We start from the raw sequence: 21,868 nt of genomic DNA, 5'->3' as shown, positions 1-21,868 counted from the left end.
CAGTGGTCATCGGGGCAGAATGAAGAGAGACTGGGATGGGAGCCAGGACACCTGGGTTCTAACTCCAAGCCTGTCACTCACTCTGTGTGGACAAGTCTCCTCGTTGGGATTCAGTTTCCTCATCTGTCAAATGGGGCTATGACCTTTCCAGGATATTGTGAGTCTCTAAGGAAAGACTGTACCTTAGAGACAGTGGAAAGGGTGGGAGGGATGCAGAGAATGGGCTTTGGACTTCCTCCAGGAACAATGTTTGAAAGGATGTCCCAGCTCTCTCAACTGTCCTGCCAAGGAAAAGGGGTGTTTTCTTTTCTTGTGCCTCTTCTTCCTCCCCCTGAAAATCAGGGCTGTTTGGGTGGTGGTGTCAACTACAGCCCTGCATAGTTAGGGGACAAACCTAGCTCTTCCTTCTCCATTTACAAGCCTGGCCTGGGGAGAAGATGGTGGGGGAGGAGGGGGAAATGGAAGGGGGAGCTTCTTCCTTCTCATAATTCACACAGCACTATCTGTCAGGGCTAGAAGCTAACAGAACTGGCCTAGTCCCCATTTGCTCAGTGATTTCCCAGGTGACCTTGGGCAAACCATTTCATCTTTATGGACCTCAGTTTCCCCATTTGTAAAATGAGGGACTAAACGTCATTTAGCTTTAAGGACTGAGCTCTGACATTCTGTGTTCTAAGGCTCCTCTCAGCTCTGACATTCTGTGTCCTAAGGGCCCTCCCAGCTCTGACATTCTGTGTCCTAAGGGCCCTTCCAACTCTGACATTCTGTGTCCTAAGGCTCCTCTCAGCTCTGACATTCTCTGTTCCAGCTTTGGCATTCTGTTCTAAGGTTGTTTCCCGCTCTGACAGTGTACTAAGGGCCCTCCTAGCTCTGATATTCTGTTCCAAGGGGCTTTTCAGATCTGACTTTTTATGATTCTATAGCTGAAATGAATTTGATAAAGAAACTCAGGGCTTGTGGGGAAGGGGAAAGGAGAAAAAGGAAGGAAGGAACATTTCAGAAGTCATTGTTCAATCTTCTAGGCTCCCTTAAGAGAGGGGAATTCCCTGGAGCACAGGATTCATTGACTTGGCTATATTAGGGAGTGTGATCGTGTTATTCGTTAAGCAGATGCCTCAAACGGTGGCTGTTTCCTGAACTCACCCATCTGGGCCCCACTAAGCCACTACTACACCCATCCCGAGCCCCAAAGGAGTGGCAGGTGAAGACACCTACTCAGGCTCTGCCTCAGCAAGCAACAACTTGAAAGCTCGTCAGATTCACACCTGGCCTTCAATGACAAGAAGGTGGAGCCCAGTCAGGAAGTGAGTCAGAACTCGGGCAGCAGTGGGATGGCTACCCCCAGCTCAGTCACCCGCTGCCTCACTGGGGTTAGGAAGGCAGAACACAAAGGGTGAAGGGGGGGGGGGGGGGCTGGGGTGATGGGGGACCAGGAGGAAACTGTCCTATCAGGACAGGGGAGAGGACACGAGTTAAAGCTGTTGGCATCATATCACTTCATCCCAGCCACTTATAAGAAACTTCAAAGCATCCTAATAGCCCTAATTATGATGGTGAGGCCTTGCACTCATTTAATATCCTAGAAGTCAAGGCAGCAACTGAGACCTGCCCAAGGGAAGTCGGGGAGGAAGGACTGGGAGAGGCTTCACCTGGGATATCAACAGCAGTAGCTTCCTCTACCGCAGAACTTCCAGAACTTTCTGAATTCCGTACTCCCCCTAGTCTTGCTCACTTTCCCTCTTCTAGCTAGGTGGTGAATTGGATAGAGCCCTCAGTCCTAGAGTTATGAGGATCTGAGTTCAAATACTACCTCACACACTACTAGCTGGGTGACAGTGGGCAAATCCCTTGCCCCAGTTTCCCCAACTGTAAAATAAATAACAGTAGCTACTTCTCAGGATTGTTGTGAGGATCAAAGGCGATAATGTTTGTAAAACATTTGGTACACAGTAGGTGCTATATGAAAGCTTATTTTCCCTTCCCTATTTAGGTCCTCCTCTCTCTGCCTCTTCAGATCCTGTCTGCTCATTCTCAAGTTCTATCCCACCTCTACCCTCAGGGAAGCCTCCTCGACCCTGCTGGGATCTCTACCCCTTAATGGCCTTGGTTTTCCCATCTATTCCCATTGCCACTAATTTGATACAGACACTCATTACCCACCTCCATCTCCACATAAGACTATTTTTTCAGTCATTTTTCAGTCATGTCTGATTCTTTGTGACTCAATTTGGAGTTTTCTTGGCAAAGGTACTGGAGTGGTTTACATATGAGGAAACTGAGGCAAACAGGGTTAAGTGACTTGCCCAGGGCCACACAGCTAGTAAGTATCTGAAGTTGGATTTGAACTTAATTCTTCCTGTCTCCAGGCCCAACACTCAATCCACTGTATCTCCTAGCTGTCTTACACTAGCCTGCTAGTAGGTGGTCTTGTCTCTAGCCTCTCCTCCTTGAAATCCATCCTTTAAGGCTCTGCCAGACTAAACTTTCTTCCACACTTTTTTCCTGGTCCTTTCTGCTCAAAGGTCTTCAGTGTCTCAAACAAGCAAGTGAAGCTGATCTCCTTTGCCTGGCATTCACCACCTTCCATAATCCGGCACCTGGCCTCCTCCAGCCCTTTCCAAATTTCTCTCACATTATTCCCTCTCATGCATACATTCCCTACTTTAGTCACGGTCCCCAGAACACCTTTTGCTACCTCCAACCCTAGAATGCCTTCCCTCACCAGCTTCATCCATGGAGTGCCTGCCCATCCTTTGAAAGTTCCTTTACAAGTTACAAAACAAATCACAAAATGACGAAACCACGTCCTCCAGGAAACCTCCCCAACTCTCCATGTTGGAGTAATTTAACCCCCAACCTCATCAAGACCGCACATGACACATTGGTCAGCAATCCTATCGCATGTATATGTAAAAGAGTGTATTATGAGAGGCAATGCTTGTGCCCTAGAGGATGGGAAGACCAGTCTCAGAAGCAAGGAGGCTTGAGTTTGACTCCTGACTCCTTGATATACATACTAAGCATGGATGATCATAGGTAACACCTGAACCTCTTAGTGCCCCAGGCAAGTCATTCTCTAAGACTGGAAGTTACATACTAGCTGCCCATATGCATTACATGGAGGGAAGTTTCCTCGTCTGTAAAAAGGAAGGCGTGGGACCAAATGGTTTCGAAGTCTCTTCCAATTCTAACTCTTGGATTTGGTGATTTTTTTTTTTTGCCCCCAAGGGCACTTAGCACGAGGGCACCAGGTGGGTCGGCAGCAAATCAGAGGGAAGAGGTTGACTGTTTGGCCTCAGGGTGTGTCTGAGGTGGAGGGTGGAGGAGGGCAGAGCTAGTGAGATAACTAGGACAGTATGGGAGCTTGCCCAGGGGGGTCAGGACCAGACCTTGGGGGGCGGGGTGTATGGGCTCCAGAGGAGGATTCTCTACCCGGAGAGGCTGGCGTCCCGCCCAGTCCCCATCCTCCCCCTCCAATCCCTAGCCTTCCTGATTTGGGGTGAACGACCCAGGAGTCCGAGGGGCCGACGGAGCCAGGGGAGGAAGCGCAGGCTGCGCCGCAAATCGAGGAAGGGAGGACGTGTCAAAGGCCAGAAGCCCCTCTCCCAACCCAGGCGACCACGAGACAGAGCGGGACGGGGGCTGGGGGGGAAGCCAGCCCGAGATAGAGACAGAGATAAGAGACTGGGAAACCTGCACTTAAACGCAGCGAGAGAGACACAAAGAGAGACAGGAGGGAGAGAGAAAGAAAGGAGAAGGGCAGAGGGGAAGGGGAAGGGAACGCAAGGGAAGGGAGCGAGACCCAGAGGGGAGGCTGAGGGAGGCAGGGAGGCGGACGAAAGAGAAGGAGACTGAGGAGCGAGGAAAAGAGAGAAGGGAAGCCGAGGACGGGCCGGGCTGCAGCCGAGGCTGCCCAATCCGTGCCCCCCCAGTTCCTCGGGTGCCCCTAGGCTGCCCAGCGCTCTCTCCCGCTCCCACCCTGACCCGGCTCCGGGTGCCCGGAGATCCCCGCGGCCGCCGCCTCCTCCTGCGCTGGGGGGCAGGGAGCTCACCTGCCCGCAGGTCCGCCTCCACGGAGCTCCCCGGACCCTCCGAGAGCCGCCGCCGCCGCCGTCGAGGCTCGCCTGGAGCGCGGGGGACCCTCGCTGCGCAGAAGCCCCACGTCCGGGCGCCCACGCGGGGAGCTGGGGATGGGGATGGGAGGGCAGGGGAGCGCACGCGGCAGCGGGACCCTTGGCCCGGCCGTGCCTCTAGCATGTGCGGCGGCTGCCGGACGCCTGCAGCCCGGCCCGGGGCCCCATGCACTGCCCGGATCCTGGAGGCCGAGGCCAAGGGGGCAAAGGGAAGGAAGGGGAGAGGAGGAGGGGAGAGGGGAGGAGGGAGGAAAATTCAAGCCAAAGTTTGCCAGTCCAAAAGGGGCGGGGCGAGGGCGCGGGGCCAGCCAACTGCGGGTCGAGCTTCCTACGAAGCGACCAATGGAAGGCGAGCTGGACGTGGGCCGGGGAGGGGTGGGAGGGGGTGTGTGTGAGTGTGAGATGGTGTGTGTCGGTGTGTTTGTGTGTATGTCTGCGTGTGGTGTGGCTGGGAGGGACTGATCCTAGTCCGGTCAGCCCCCGCCCCCGGTCCGGATCCCGGATCCCGGATCCCCAAGGTCCATGAGGCCAGGGGGGAAGCAGGAAATGGATAGAAATGATGAATGAAAGTTGTAGAGAGGCAGGTCTGCTCCACAGAAGGAAAAGCAGCCTAACAATCAGAGCTATGGGAAACCTCGAGAGGTAGTGAGCTCCCCATCACTTGAAGTGGATGCTGGATCATCCATTTTGCAAAATACTGCAGAAGGAATTCCTGCTGAGCGACAGGTTGGACTAGATGCCCTCTGAGGTCATAGTAATGATAGGATTTATGGCTGAAAGCGCCCTGAGAGATCACCTGGTTTAGCCAACTCCCTCATTTTCTAAATGAGGAAACTGAGGTCCACGGGATCATTTGCAGAGTCACGGGGCAGTGAGTGCCAGAGCCAGGGTTTGGATCCGGATCCTGGCTTCAAATTCAAGGCTATTTCCACTCCTCTCCTCCCAAGTCATTATGGTTCAAAACTTCTGTATCGTTCCAGTCTTCTCACACTCCTTCCTTCCTTATATCCATGCAGCAGCCAACTTTTGTTGTTTCTACCACTATACCTTCTCTCAAGACCCTGGGCAAGTCACTTAACAGTTTGCCTCAGTTTCCTCATCTCTCAAATGAGCTGGAGAAGGAAACGGAAAACTACCCAGTATCTTTGCCAAGAAAACCCCAAATGGGATCATGAAGAGTGGGACATGAATGAAATGACTGAAATGAATGAACATCTCTCATATCTCTCATCCTCTTTTTCCACCCCATCCCTCTAGCTCAGGCCTCACCTAGAGACTATTACAATGGCCTCTCCTGTTTCAAGTTGTCTCTGCTCTGCTCCAATCTGTCATCCACACAGCTGCCCAAGTAATTTTCCTAAAGTGTGGATCTATACAATTCCCTACTCAATAAATTCAGGTGGCTCCCTATTACCTCTATGGTCATAGATGTAGATGAAAGGGACCTCAGAGACCCTCTAGCCTAAACCGATTTCACGGATGAGAAACTGCCACAGCCTCTTCATAGGCATTTTAAGCCCTTTACAGCCTGATTCCAGCCTCCCTTTCCAGTCTTATTAAACAATATTTCCTTTTGAGGTGCCTATGGTCAGGTCAGACTGACCTTCTCATGCCTGATACCCCATCTTTCATCTCTGTATCTTTGCATGGACTGTTTGCCCTTGTCTAGAATGCATTTCTTCTTCAGCTCTGCCTCTTAGAGTCCCACATCTTCATGACCCAGCTCAAACTCTTTCTTCTGTATGAAGTCTTTCCTATCTACAGATGACCTCCTCATCCCTATCACCTTATCTGGATTGCGGCTATAACTCTTTAGAAACACATTCACTCCCCTGAAAGAAAGTTTCTTGAGGGATGGAGACAGTTTTATTTTTAAACTTGTATCCTATCTAGCATAGTTCCTGGCACGTAATAGGTGCTTAATAAATGGATTGATTCATTGTACTAGATTTGGTGAACCTGGAAAACACAGAGGTCTGCTGCTGAAAACCCTGGTGCTGCACCAACTTTTAAACCTAGAAAATAACTTAGCTGGTATGGATAGGCTTTGAAGGTAGAGGCATTGAAAAGCACAATGAATAATTGCCTTCTCTCTCTCTCTCTCTCTCTCTCTCTCTCTCTCTCTCTCTCTCTCTCTCTCTCTCTCACACGCACACACACACACAGAGTCAGGGTAGTGTCAGAGTTGGAATCACTTCACTTTACAGATAGAGAAACTGAGGCCCAGAGTTAAGAAGTAGAGCTAGAGATAGTTACATAGACAGGAATTGGAAAAATGGGGATATGAACTCAGGTTTTCCAGCTTTAAGCCCTGTCAGTGGTTTTTCCATTGACTCTCAGTTCCTCCTGTGCCAGTCCCCTCTCCTAACACCCCACATTCCAGGACATAGCTGTTCTCCCATTTGTAAAGTCATTGAATGTGGGCTCTAGAAGGGACTAGAGACTTCCTAGTCCACCAGTACCCTTTTTGTAGATGAGTCAACTGAGGCCCAGGGAAAAGAAATGACTCCCTTCTTCTTGTCCTAAAGATAGAGGGTATGAACCAAGCCAAGCATAATGGTCCCCCACCCCCTTCCCCACCCAAAACACACACACACACACACACACACACACACACACACACACACACTCTCACTCCTGGTGCCCCTGGGATATGCTAGAAATTCAGGGGTAGGGGAACATGTGGTCTCAAGGCCACATGTGGCCCTCTAGGTCCTCAAGTGCAGCCCTTTGACTGAATCCAAACTTCACAGCACAAATGAACAAAAGGCCACCCTTGAGGACCTAGAGGCTTTGAGGTCACAGGTTCCCAGCCCTGTTAGATGTTTAGGAGAAGCGAGGGGTGGTTACAGGATGACAAAGCTAACTGGCTCTCAGTACCATCCATCACATAATGCAGAAAGCTTTGGCCTTGTTTTCCCCAGGATCGTTGGGCTAAAAAGCAAGTGATCTGGGTTCTAATACTGGCTCAGTCACTAGCATGAATGGACAAGTCATTTCTCTTTCCAAGCCTCAGATCCCACCTTCCTCTAGTAAAATAAGAGATTTGAAATGGACAGAGCTATAACTAAGTTGGGGGTATCTGGGGGGGAGCTCTATCTATGGGGAGCACAGATGATGTGGAAACCTCTGTCCCAGTGTCTTGTATCTTGTAGTCCTCTGCTGACCGGCACCTGCCGTGGGGATTGGAAGGGGCAGAGGGACAGATCCCTCTTATCTGTCATCAGATAGTCCATTTGGAATTGCCATTCTCCTACCTTCCATACCTGGCTGTCCTCTATATGGCACCTTCCCACCACACACACACACACACGCACTCAGGCACTCACGCACGTACATGCACACATACACAACTGTGTGAAAAGATTCCCAGCCATGCTTCTTAGAATAGGTGATATCAGCTTGGTATTCAATTTTCCAGGTTTTAAAAAGATTTTCTAGAATTCCATCATTCCTCAGGGTAACAGGAAACAGATCTAGCAGGTAATCAGACTATATCATCTTACTACCAGGTTCATGGAGTCCTCTCCCCCTCATCATCACCATCCTAGTTCCCCCATCCTCTATCTCCAATGGGGTCAAGTATCAGGGTGACATTCTGTAGGGATCCTTTGGGGGAAAACAGTCACACATTTTTGTTCAAACTCCTTTCCTTTGATTCAACAACTGTTTCCAGGATATTATTGTCAGGTTGGTGAGGAAGGGGGGATGGGTGGGAAAAGAGTGGCTGATCCAGATGTGGTTTTCTTGTTACTTTGACCAGAGGAGGATGCAGCTGCTGTTTTTAGGAAAACAGCTGGGATCCTGCCCACAGTACTTCATGAGGTGTTTGTTTCCTCCCAAGGAATGACCCAGATCCTGTGTTGAATGGGTCATTCCCCCTTCACCTTTCAGATCCCACCCATCATCCAAAGTCCACCTCTTGTGCTTCCTTTGTGAAGCCTTCCCTAGAGAGTCATCAAAGTATGGTAAGAAGAGGCCTAGGTTTGGAATCAAAGGGCCTGGGTTTGTGTCATTTAACCTCTCAGGGTCTCGGTTTCTGATCTATAGCTAACACCCTTTCTGGTGATAACTCACCAACTTGCACTGGAAGGTCAGGTCCCCAGAGGAAAAACTATTCCAAGTCCACACTCCTAAAATTCTCTAGCTCTCTGGTCCCTGTGAATTCATCTACCATTACTCTTGGTAAGCAGGGAATACCGCTGAAGGCAAAGGTCTTTTACTCAGAAAGCATAAACAGTAGCAGTGACCAAGGATCTACCCTATAAATCTGGAATTTCTTCTCCCATAGATGGAAGGTGAAAGAGTGGACATATGCAGAAAGAGTTCAGTTGCCTTTCCCCTGAATGATGCCATGTGCTTCTGTTGTGAGATGCCATTGCTTAGGAAAAAGGGTAAGGATAGAGGAGTCCCAAGAAGCTATAGCACCCAGTATTAAGTCACCCATTCCAGTATTAACCACGGTTGACCCAGCTTAGCTTCTGAGATCAGACAAGATCAGGCATCAGGTACATCTCATTGTCCATTACCTGCTCTGTACACACTGCAAGTGTTTCAAGTGTATTGGAAGGACTCTTCATCACCCTCCTTTCCAGTGATCTCTCTGCTACATGCAAAATTATAAGGATAGACCAGATAAAGCTCTTCTCCTTTTTGAATCATGGACCCTTTTGGATCTCATCTCAGAATTATGTTTTTAAATACATAAAATACATCCAATTCAAAGGAATCCTATTATACTGAAATACAGCGATCGAAATATTTTTTAAAACAGTTCACAAAACCCCACTTAAGAACTCTGGGGCCCAGTGGTTTTTAAGGTACTTAGTTGCCTGAAATTTTATAATTATAGGAAGGACAGTGCCAAGATGGAGTGGGACAAGGGCCTCAAGGTCATATCACATGGATAGAGTGCTAGGCCGAGTCAGGAAGACCTGAGTTCAAATCATACTTTGGACTAGTTATGTGACCTTGGGCCAATCATTTAACTTCTATTTGCCTCAGTTTCTTCAACTGCAAAATGGTGATAATAATATCACATATTTACCAGGATTGTTGTGTAGATTAAATGAGATCATATTTTATAAAGGACTTAGCATGGTGCCAGGCATATAGTAGGTACTATATAAATTCTAGTTATTGGTATTCATGGATCATCTGTCAGCTCTGCCAACATCTCTCCCATCCATCTTCTCCCTCCATTCACACAGCTGCTACCCTAGATCGGAATCTTAGCATTTCCCATCTGCATTATTCCAATAGCCTACAAAATGCCTTCCTTCTCTCCGCTTTCTAACCTGTCCTCCAAGCAAATCACCAAACTGATATTAGAAAGCCTAGATCTGATCAAATCATACTCTGATCAGGAAATTTCAGGGATTCCCTATTGTCTCTAGGATTCAAGACAACCTCTTCTCTTTGGCCTTTGCAGTCTTTTGGAATTCAGCTCCAACCTGTCTTGTGAGGCTGCTCATAAATGACTTGGCCCTCATGAACCTGAACTCTGTTGCTGCTCAGTCACATCCAGCTCTTTGTGACCCCATTTGGCGTTTTCTTGGCGGAGATGCTGGAGTGCTTTGCCATTTCTTTCTCCAGTTCATTTGACAGATGAGGAAGCTGAGATAGAGTGAAGTAACTTGGGCAGGGTTGCATAGCTAGTAAGCATCTGAGACTGGATTTGAACTAAGATCTTAGGAAGGTCAGGTCCTGCGCTATCCACTGCGCCACCTAGCTGCCCCTATATTCCAGTGAAACTTGCTTAATTCCTGTTTCCTCTAGACAGCGTTCCATCATTTTTGTATAAGCTGTACCCTGTACCTGCAATGCTCACTTTTCTCACTCCGTCCTATTAGAGGCCTTGGCTCTCTTCCAGGCTCTTCTCAGGTGTGACTAGCTACACAAGGCCTTTCCTGTTCCCCTGAGCTGTTAGTTTTCCCCTGATTCCTTGAAATTACTTTGTATATATTTTTTGTTTGTTTATCTCTGGACACATTGTTCTTCTCCCCATCCTGCCCAGTAAAAATAAGCCCTCTGAGGGCAGGAATTGTTTGGGGGGGTTTTTTGGTCTACCTCTTTAGTTTCAGCCTTGCTGATTAGATGGTAAGCTCCTTGAGTTTAAGGGATTGCTTTCACTTTTATTTCTGTATGCCCTAGGGCCAGCCAAGTGTTGGGAGTTGATCTGTTGCTAGATATTTAATAAATGCTTATGGGATGGATACATGCATGCATGTATGAAGGAATGATGTTTGTCCTGTAGAAGAGAAGACTTAGAAAGAGAAAAGTTACAGAGGATGCAGCAAAGCTTCACGTGTGAGATCCTGGAGACAATCTGGCATCTTCAGATAATCCCTCCCCTCCCCACCTCCCCTGCCCCAGGCAGATGAGGTAGCCCAATGGATAGATCACTAGGCTTTGAGTCAGGAAGACCTGAGTTGAAATTTATCCTCAAACCCCTACTGGCTGTGTTACCCTGGGCAAGTCACCACTTCGGTTTGTCTCAGTTTTCTCATCTATAAAATGGGGATAATAATAGCACCTACTTCCCAGGATTGTTGTGAGGATTGAGATAATAATTGTAAAGTGTTTTGCAAACCTTGAAGTTAGCTACTATTTCATCACTTTTCAAATTTTCAAAAGGCTTCCCTATAGGAAGGGGTGTTCTACTTGACTCCGAAAGAACAGAATGAGGATCCATTAATGGGTAGGTGGAGGGGGAGGTGGTCTGCAGAGAGGTGGTAGCTTCAGCTTGGCATCATGAAAAACAACTTCCTAATAATTAGAGCTCTCCAAACACAGAACATGCTGCTTTGGAAGGTAGTGAGTCCCTCACCAATTAGAAACTGCCATGATCTGCGATGGAGTAACTGGATCCGTCCTTTCTTCCTCGGAGCCTGCCCTTTCCCTCTGCCCCTGCCCCACATGAAGAGGTCCGTTCAGCCCTTGGATCTGGAGGTCATAAAGAGCACCTGTTTTCCAGGATTGTTGTGAAAATGAAATGAGATGATATTTACAAAATGCCCAGCAAACGCTGAAGCGCTATATAAATGCTAGCTGGGGTCTATGGGGTGTGCAGGGAACACTAGCACCTCTGGGGTGAGGGCTGCTCACCCACCTTTGGCCTCCACCTGCCACCCAACTCTCATCTGTGGTTCCAAGGAGCTGTAGCATGTGCACTGACCACACTCCTGTCAAACTGTCTCAGCAGATGGGCTAAACCAAGGGGAGGGTAACAACAGGCCTCAAACCCATTGGTGAATTAGGGAGTGTCTACCCCAAGCATGTGAAGACTTCCCTAGTTGGAATGGATGGATGAGAACAATTTGTTCTAATGTCCAGGAAGGCAGCTGAGGCAGGCGCAGTGGAGGCCTTAGAGTTTGGTCAGACAGGGAAGACGCCAAGGTCATCCACGGCATCCCAGGCCATCGCCAGTTGTCTTCACTTTTGTCTTGTTGCTGGTGGCTCTGGAAGACGGATGATGACTGTGCAAATCTAATTCGTGTACAAGTCAAGATGTCACCTTGTGATTACTCTTCAAAAACAAAGGATACAAAATAGCCAATATTAGCTATTATTTTTACTTTTCTACAGTGATTTAGAAAGTATTTCCCCCATAAGTATGCATGGGAGAATTATTCTCAGGGGAATTAGGTAAGATAAGAACTATGCTATCATCATTTTATAGAGGAGGCAACTGAGTCTCAGAGAAGGAAAATGCACTGGCCATGTTCATGTAACTTTTAAGTGTCAGAGCCAAGCCTGAAACCCCAGGTCTCCTTGTCTCCAAGTCGAGAGGTCAGAGGCCACTCATGGTTGGGACCCAGACATGTGCTTATCTAAGAGGTCAGAGGGTCAAAGCTGTTCCTGGAGGCAGAGAGCATGGTTTTAGTCATTTTGTTATCTTGGGAGGTAAGGAAGGAGAATGTAAAATTCTTGGCCCCTGGGTTAATGGTGGTTATAAGCTTTGTCTATGTGAGTAATTTGCATGTCATGTTCCAGTGCCTCATGGGGGAGAATTGAGCAATCAGAGGAGCCTTGTAGATGCTGGATGATTCCTTCAAAGGAATGATGTCACACCTTCTTGTAGGGATCATTCAAAGGGCACCAGGCTTGGAGCCAAACACGGGTCACCCTAATTGTGTGGTGGTGGGAGTCACTTAATCAGTTAACAAGCATTTTGAAGGTCAAATCCAGATAAACAGCAATTTTGGTGATGAGAAACACCAAACTTGGAATTCATTCAAGGAATATGTTAAGCCTATTGTGTGCTGGGTATTAGCTCTGACTTCATGAAGTCTGCAATCCAGCACAGGGAGAAAATACAGACACAAATGACTGTGGCACACAGTATTACCTGTAAAGTGCACTGCAAACCAACGTGGAAGTTCAGAAGGGAGCACAAAGCACAGGGTAACTTTGTTACCACCTTATTAAATTTGATATGTAACTTTAAAAATGTGATATAATTTAAATTGGGATATGTAATTTTAAAAAGTAATGAAACAGTTCACAGCTCCACATAGAATCTTCTTTCTTCTTTGTATATTAAAATGCCTGTTGATAAGTTAATAATAATAAAAAAGAAAAATGTTTTTTAAAGAAGTGCATCAAAGAGATACAAAAGAAAGTGTTAAGAGATGCCTAAGAGGGGAGAAGGGAGGCCGGCCTGAAGGAGGAAGTATTTGAGTCTGAAAAGGGAAACTGGAATTCTCCAGGTAAAGAGGGGAACGTAGGGCATTCCAGATCTAGAGAATAATGGAAGGGTCCAATCACAGGCCTGGTCTTAGGAGAGCACTGTCATGCTTGGGGGTAAGATGTGAAAGGATAAAAAACAGTTGAATTTAGTTGAAGCACAGAGAATGTGAAGGGAAGTCATTTGAGGTAAAGCTGGAAAGGTAGCATGATGCCAAATTTTGGAGGACCTTGAATGCCAAATGGGTAATGGGGAGCCATTGAAGGTTTTTGAGCCGAGGAGTGACATGACTAGATTTATGGGCAGGAAAGATAATGCTGGAGGCAAGAGAAGGATGGATTAGAGTAGAGGAAAAATGAGAGGTGTGGAGAGAGACCTATTAGATCAGGAAGGACCTATTCAAGCTGGTGCTTGTTAGTACCACCCCGCCCCCACTCCCCAGGGTATTAGCTGAGAATTCTTAGGCCTCTAGTGAGAGAGAGGAGGTCACTGAATAAGGAGGTGAGAGACTATGGAAATGGTTCCCCTTGGTAGAAAGCATGTAAAGGACTTTTAATCCAACTCGTCTATATCTCCTCTATAGCAACCCTAAGGAAAAGCCATTCGGCCTCTGCTTGGTACCTTGTAGTGACAGGGGGCTTGCTACTTCACAAAACAATTTATTCCATCATGAGTATAGATCTGTATGGGAAAATACTTTAATCAGTAGAACTATCCAAATGTGGGATTACTTGCAGTCTCTGCAGGTTTTCATGTGGAATCTGGATGACCACTTGTCAGAGATCTTTTAGAGAGGATTCCTGTTCAGAAGAGGTTGGAGCAGATGACCTCTGAGGCTCCTCCTTTCCACTTCTGAGAGCCTGTGATTAAGAAGAAGAATGCTCATACTGAGCCCAGGTCTTCCTTACACTGGGCCAAAATCTGTTTCCCAGTGACTTTCCCCTGTTGCTCCTACTTCTGACTTCTATGGCCAAGTTGAATAAGTCCAGTCCTCCATTTCACTTGGAAGCCTAGGTAGCTTTGTTGGTATTCAGTCATGTCAGACTCTTCCTGACCTCATCTGAGGTTTTCTGGGCAAAGATACTGGAATGGTTTGCCATTTTCCTTCTCTAGCTCATTTGACAGATGGGGAAACTGAGGCAAACAGGGGCAAGTGACTTGCCCAGGGTCACATAGCTGGTAAGTATCTGAAGTCACATTTGAACTCAGGTCCTCCTGACTTCAGGCCTGGTGCTCTATCTACTGAGCCACCAACCTGTGCAAGCTAGGTCCTGCCTGAAGGCAGCTAGGCAGACAAAGAACTAGGTTTGGAGTTAGGAACACTGTGGTTCAAATCTTGCCTTAGATACTCACTAGCAGGGCTGATGGGGTGCTTGGGTGCGTGTGCTTGGGCTCCAATTCTAAAATCACTTTTCTCTTTAAAGATCACATTTCTCCCTAGCCTCAAAACACTATCCCAGGCAATTTCTCCTCAGTCCAAGGACGCAGCCTGCCCCAGCAACAACCGTTATCTCCCTTCCTGATACAGCAGCCAGCTGTACCTGTAGAACTTATTGGTCTGAACTGACTGAACTGCTTGTGCACTGGGTCATAACGAGATTTACTACTACTCACTGACCAGTCATATGTATCCTAGACTTAGACATACATATACCCCCTTACGTTTATCTTGTCTAACAAGACATTGAAGAGAACAACCTGGTATTTCTGAGCCAGCCCTGACCACTTGTACACTTAGTGACATTTCAGGCCTAAAACCACACCTCCAGGTATCCCCCCTTGGTCTATTTCCTGATGAATTTTGGGTAAAATACCTGCGCAGTAGACACCAAAAGTGAATGTTCCTTTAAGAACTGACCACTCCTTAACCACTCCCTAAACCTACCCTGAATCACCTAATTAGCCTATTTGGCACATGTTTTACTATAGAATATCCTATATAAACTTTATCTGTACCCCTCTAAGGTTTCCGGTTCCCTAAGAACTTTTCCCCACCGAAAAACGTAATAAATCTTTACCTTGACCTCAACAATGTTTGAGCCTGTGAATTCCTTCCAGGCAGCCTGCCCCTGGTACCCTGGTCTTTGTGGAGGCCTCATCCCCCCTTCCAGCCTTCATCAGTGTGACCCTGGGCAAGTCATTTATCCTCTCTCTGCCTTAGTTTCCTCATCTCTAAGATGAAGGGTGATGACGTCTAAGACTAATTCCGCTTCTAAATCTATGTTCTATTATCTCACGCTTGAGATACTTGAAGACAGTGGTGGATAGAACACTAGGCCTGGACTCAGGAAGACACTTGTTAGCTGTGTGATCTTGGGCAAGTCACTTAACTCGTTTGCCTCTGTAAAATGGAGATAATAATAGCATCCACCTCCCAGGGTTGTTATGAGAACCTGAGTAAGTGTTATATAAATATTAGCTGTTATTATTATATTTTCCTGAAGCTGTTATTACTATTATATTCCCTTGGAACAGATAATTTAGGTCTTCCAGTGTGGCCCTTTGACTGAATCTAAACTTCACAGAACAAATCACCCAAAAGGGGGAAAACTCTATAAAACTTGGATTCAGTCAAAAGGCTGCACCTGAAGACATAGAAGGCCACATGTGGCCTCAAGGCTGCAGGTTCCCCAACCCACACCCTTCAGTTCTTTCAACTGTGTAGAACTTGGTTTCCAGTCCCTTATCATTCCAATTGCCTTCCTCTGGCCTCCCTCTAGTTGTCAGTGGCCTTCCTCAAACTGGTTCCCTAACTGATGACAGTATTCCAGATGTAGTCTGCAGTGGCCAGGGAATGTTGGAGTGATGACCTCCTTCTTTCTAAACCCTATGATTAGTTAATTCAACCAAAACTCGAGTTAATTTGGGGGTTAGCCTTCATTTAGCAGATGGGGTAGCAGATATCTTTCTCTCCTCTCTAACTCAGTTCATGTCACACTGTTGGTTCATATGGAGTTTTTGGTCAACTCAGAGCCCTCACATCACTTTCTATGATTCAGGCAAGGGGCTGGATTCAGTGGCCTTTATGGTCTCTCAAAGCTCTGAGGTCATGTGAGTTGGTGAAGGGATTTCAGAGCAGATGGGAGGCAAGGGATGGCAGGAATCAAGATATCACTCCCAACAGGTTTGAGTAGAATCTTTCTTAGTAGTGGAAAGGAAGGAAAGGGTCACCTTCTCAGAGAGCTAACTGTTGTTGTGGTTAGAGTGCTGGGCCTGGACTCAGGAAGACCTGAACTCAAATCTGACTTCTGATACTTACTACCTGTGTGACCTGGGACGAGTTACTTAACCTCCATCAGCCTCCATTTCTTCATCTGTATAATGGGGATAATAATAGCACCTACCTGCCAGAGTTGCTGCAAGGCTCAGATGATATGATTGTTAATAACTTTATTATATATTTAAAAGGAATAACAAGTTGTACATAATAGATTTTCAGTTTCATGTGCAATTATCTTTTTTCCTATTCTACGATGTTATAGAAATGTTTTATTTTTTAAGTTTGGAACAAAAAAAAGAAGAGCTTAGCACAGTGCGAGCCACATGGTAGGCACTATATAAATGCTAGGTTTTATCATTATCATTGGAGATTGGGGTAGGGAGAAACCTTGGCACCACCTACTGGGTCAGAGGAATAGGTGGGGTGCTCCACTGGGCAAAATTGGCGTATCTTGGAAGTTTGTTCTCAAGGCTCTTTGGCCACATCAGCTCCCAGAGCCTCTAAAGACTGACTGTGGGATTCCTCCATCCCAGATGATCTTGTAATAGAAAGAGTGCTGGAAAGATATTTTTGTGGTGGCCCATCAACTATGGAATGGCTAAATAAATTGTGGTATATGAATGTAATAGAATATTATGTGCAATATGAAATGATGAGCAGGCAGATTTCAGAAAAACCTAGAAAGACTTGTACAAACTGATACAAAGTGAAATGAACAGAACCAGGAAAACACTGTACAGCAATAACAGCAACATTGTATCATTATAAGCCATGAATGACTTAGTTCTTAGCAACACAATGAGCCAAGACCAAGACAAAACTACAAAGAACTCATGAGGAAAAATGCTATCCGTATTCGGATAAAGAACAAAAGCACTCTTCTGAGTGCAGATGGAAGCTTACTTTTTTCATTTACTTTATTTTTTTCATGTTTTTTCCCCTTTTGGTCTGTTTCTTCTTTTACAACTGTGACTAATATGGAAATATGTTTTACATGGTTGCACATATATAACCTAAATCAAATTGCTTACCATTTTAGGAAGAGGAGAGGGAAAGGAGGAAATTTTGGAACCCAAAATCTTATAAAAAATGAATGCTAAAATTGTCTTTACAAATAATTGGGGAAAATAAAATACTATTTAAACAAAGAGAGCACTGAATTTGGAGTTGGCCCCCAGCTATTCTTTCTTCTTTTAAACATTTATTATTTATTTTTAACATTTATATTCAAAAATTTTTGTATTCCTAATTCTCTCCCTGCTTCAGTCCCTCCCCCACCCTTTGAGAAGGCAAGCAATATGATAGGAATTATACAGATGAAATCATATTTCTATATTAGTCATGTTCTCAGCTGTTCTTACCACCTGTGCAATTCTGAGTAAGTCATCATGTAACATCAGCCTCAGTTTCCCCATTTCTCTTTCAGCTGTGAATCTTCTATAAATCTTCTTTTTATAAATTCTATGACTCAGGGGGGTAGAAACAGTTATGTGGCACTGTGGGTAGAGTGCCAGGCCTGAAGTCAGGAAGACTTATCTTTCTGAGTTCAAATCTGACCTCAGACTCTTACTAGTTGTGTGATCCTGGGACAGCCACTTAATCCCATTTGTCTCAGTTTCCTCATCTATAAAATGAGCTGGAGAAGAAAATGGCAAACCACTCCAGTATCTTTGCCAAGAAAACCCCAAATGGAGTCACTAAGCATTGGACATGATTCAAAACAACTAAGCAATCACAAAACTCATAGAGTTTCGAACTGGGAGGTGCTCAGAGCTCAGCTAGTCCACCTCCATCATGATATAGAAAAGGAAGCTGAAACTATGGAGCAGCAAGGGTCTAGATTTGGAGTCTGAAGACCTGGGTTCAGATCCTATCTCTGTCATTTACTTACTGGATGTACTAGACAAGTCATTTATCATCTCTAAGATTAAGTTTCCTCATCTACAAAATGAGATCAGAGCAGAAGATCTCCCAGCTCCCTCTCAGCTCTAAACCAACGCTAGTATGATCCTATGATCCCACAGCTAGCGAAGTAAGTGCTGATTACAAGCAACGCATGTTTTTTTGGGTAGAGCAAGGCAGAGGCAGTGGATAGAGAAGGTCAGATTCCACCAAGACACCTCTCAGCAATCTCTAGGCAGCTCGTTAAGACTGTTAATTGTAGAAGAGGTGCTGACCAGCATTGGTGGAAGAAGTTCCTCATCTGGGACTTCTTTGAGCAGAGCCTGGTTTCAAACCCAAGTCATCCAACACTTGTTGGAACACCGCTTATTCCACTACAAAAGACACTGGGCTCTCTGACTCCGGAGGCTCAAGGATCTCTGTCATCTCAGACCTCTGATTTCTGAATCTCTCCCTTCTGAAGGAATCTCTGCTGCTCAATTTTCAGTTTCTTCACTTCTGAGCTTGGGGCTGGGGCAGGAGAGCTGGCAAGGAGCCTGTAGAAGCCATGACCAGCAGGGGGCAGCCGTCCACCACAGTTGAGACCCCAAGAAGCTATTGCCTCCCCCATTCCTCTCCCCTTCCCCCAAGGGCTGGAGACTGAAAGGAAAGCATTTCTAGACTGATAGAGGGAAGACTTCCAGGGACAGACCCATGGTGAGGGCATTGCTATGGGGATAGAGATGCTAAGGAGAGGGGATGGTCCAGGGATGGGACACAAGTGACATATTTGAATAAATCCATAGCACATGTAAGGATGCAGGCACATCCAGAAACACACAGATGCACAAAGATATCTATAAGGACACAAACATACATAGGGATACATATACACCCAACCTCCCTCCACCTCCCCCAACCTCCCATCCCCCATGGATACTCAGCTGCATAGACATACGGAAACACCACAGCCTAGAACGGGCCTTCTCTTCTTCCCCCTCAAAGGCTGAGCAGGCAGCTTGCAGCTTCTGGCATCTCTCTCTCCACCCCCTTCCCACTTTTTCTGTCTCCCTGTGGGAATCTCAAAGCCAACAGTTAGCAGAAATGGAGCAGCCAACGACAGGCCCTGTAGTAAGGGAGGATAACACCCCCAGGAAACCATGAGGAGCGATGGGTTCTAATCCCATTTCTCCCACTGACTCAGTGGACCTTAGGCAGTCATTGTCTTTCTCTGGAAAATGAGAGACTTGGATTAAATAGTCTCTAAATACCCTCTAAGTACCCTCTAAGTACTCTGACTTTCTGTGTTCTAAGGTCCCCAGCTCTGACATTCTGTATGTTAAGGTTTCTCCCAGGTCTGACATTGTAAGGTCCCTCCAATGTATTCTGTATTCTGAGGTCTCTCCCAGATCTGACATTTTAAGGTCCTATTTATTTATTTATCATATTATATATAAATATTACAAATTTAAGGTCTATTCTAAGGTTCCTCCTAGCTCTGATATTCTGTATTCCCAAGGTCTCTCCCATGTCTCATATTCTTTATTTTAAGGTCCCTCCTAGTTCTGACCTTCTTGTTCTAAGCTCCCTCCCAGATCTCATATTCTGTATTCTCAAGGTCTCTCCATGTCTCGCATTCTATATTCTAAGCTCCCTTCAACGTATTCTGTATTCTGAGGTCTCTCCCAGGTCTGACATTTTAAGTTCTAAGGTCTCTCCAGTCTCTCCCATGTCTCACATTCTATGTTCTAAGTTCCCTCCTAGCTCTGACATTCTGTGTTTCTAGGGCCTTCTTAGTTCTGACATTCTGTATTCTAAAGTCAGGGATGTGCTGGTAACACAGAGATGTACTATTTAACAACAGACTGTCCCAAAATTCAGAATATACAATAAGTTTATCTGTTTTATTAATATTTTCTTCAAATCACTTTCTTAAGTCTGGACAAATCAAGCTGACTTGTAGCATTTGCTTATTTCCAAGGCTAAAAATTTAATTGGGCAGCTAGTCAGCAAGGTGGATAAGGTGCAGCACCTGGAGTCAGGAAGACTCATCTTCTTGAGTTCAAATCTGACCTCAGACACTTCCTAGTGTGACCCTGGGTAAGTCTCTGTTTACCTCAGCTCCTCATCAGTCAAATAAGCTGGAGAAGGAAATGGCAAACCTCTACAGTATCTTTGTTTGCCAAGAAAACCCCAAATGGGGTCATGAAGAGTCAGACACAGCTAAACAACAAACAAATTGACAATCGGTTCTCACACATGCTCTAACTGTCCCCCAAAGTCTATCCCTTCCTCAGTTCTCACATTCTACACTTAAAGGCTCCCAGAGCTCCGTTTTGCATACTTCTCTGGCCTGGAGTTTCCATGGCCAGTCAGTCAAATCAGCAAGCATTTATTAAGTGCCAACTGTGTGCCAAGCAGTATGTTAAATAAATAAAATAAAAGAAATTGCCACCTGAAAAATATGCCACCTGAAACAGATTTCTCCTACTTCCAAATTTCAGAGCATTTTTTGAACTTCTCTTTTGTCCACTTTGTTCACTCAATTCAATTGAACATGTATTAAACACTTACTCTGTTCAAGGCATCATGGCATGGTGGATAGAAGCAGGCATACCTCTGAAACACACTGACTATGTGACCATGAGCAGCTTTACCTCTCAATGTGCCAGGCAATTCTCTAAGGTTGTAATAAGAGCGGTGGCTGGGAGGCGTTGGTAGAGGGACTTGGACCAGAAAAGGACAAATGTACAAAGTTCTGTGCCAAGTGCTGAGGATAAGAGATGAAAACTGGTGATCTTTCCCATCAACAAGTTTCCATGTAACTCTTGCTCAGTTGTTTTCAGCCCAGTCTGACTCTTTGTGACCCTGTTTGGGGTTCTCTTGGCAAAGATATTGGAGTGGTTTGCCATTTCCTTCTCCAGCTCATTTGACAGATGAGTAAACTGAGGCCAACAAGATTAAGTGACTTGCCCAGGGTCATACAGCTACTACGTGTCTGTGAGATTTGCAGACTAGTCTCCCTGATTCAAGCCCAACTCTGTGCACTATGGCGCCACCTAGCCGTCTTGGCCCAGAGTTGGCCCTATGTAAATACTCCCTTTCTCTCCCTTATCTAAAATCTTGTAATTACTAAGCCATAGAGGTGTGATTTGAACTCAGATTCTTTACTCCAGAATCAACAATTGGTTAATCAATCAATTAATTCTCCATTAACTCGAGTAGTTTCTCACCTTGTCCTTTATAATCTGTCTACTGTATCAAGCCCAACCCTCTATACTACAGGGTGGCATTAGAACCAGCCCTGCAGAACCTGCTGCTTTTCAAACTTATGGTTCCCAGCAATGGGCAATGGCCACTCCGATCACCTTTGTACATAGGCTGTTCAGTGACCAATGTGTAATGGGTTAGCAGAGTTTAGTGTGGGGCTAGGGCTAGGGAACAGAGAGACGTCCCCACCAGGGCATGGAGCTACGAAATGCCATCAAGATTGCAGTGGGTCGACTTTAGGGAGGGACAATAACTCCCCCTTCCCTTCTCAGGCCCTAGACTTTTAGAAGGAGAGATACCCAAGTCTGGAGACCTCTAGGGTTGACTAACTCTCGATCTGTTTCCAGCTCTGAGCCTCAGTTTTGTTCTTCAGTATAATGGGTACATTGAGGCATTTCTATGACATGGCTAGAGTACTGGACTTAGAGTCGGGAAAAATACTTCCTCTCACTTTGGTTAGCTGGGTAACTTTGAGCAAGCCACTTCCCCTCTCTGTGCCTCAGGCAACTCGTTAGTTCTACACTGGAGGAAGCTGTTTCCTGCCCAGAGGGTTTAATTTCCTACCCTGCTAAAACCTTTGTGTATGCCTTTATGATGGGAGCATGGGGCGTCTGCCTCTCTTGAAGTTTTCTGACTTTGATGGGAATGACCTTTCCTTTTCTCCTTGGCTGGGGC

The 21,868-nt window shown here is 46.0% G+C and overlaps 1 protein-coding gene across 1 annotated transcript in view; it reads right to left on the bottom strand.

The window, feature by feature from the left end:
* The window catches only part of TNFAIP8L1 (TNF alpha induced protein 8 like 1), a 30,769-nt gene extending 26,406 nt beyond the window's left edge, over positions 1 to 4,363 (bottom strand). The window contains exon 1 of the mRNA XM_072601854.1: positions 4,053 to 4,363. Coding sequence (XP_072457955.1) covers positions 4,053 to 4,257 — 205 coding nt within the window. The 5' untranslated portion in view covers positions 4,258 to 4,363. The remainder of the gene's footprint in view (positions 1 to 4,052) is intronic.
* Between the last annotated feature and the right edge of the window lie 17,505 nt (positions 4,364 to 21,868).

This window comes from Notamacropus eugenii, chromosome 4 (genome assembly GCF_028372415.1).
Source record: "Notamacropus eugenii isolate mMacEug1 chromosome 4, mMacEug1.pri_v2, whole genome shotgun sequence".
NCBI classification, from domain to species: Eukaryota; Metazoa; Chordata; class Mammalia; order Diprotodontia; family Macropodidae; genus Notamacropus; species Notamacropus eugenii.
This window is presented reverse-complemented; position numbering and strand designations above follow the sequence as displayed.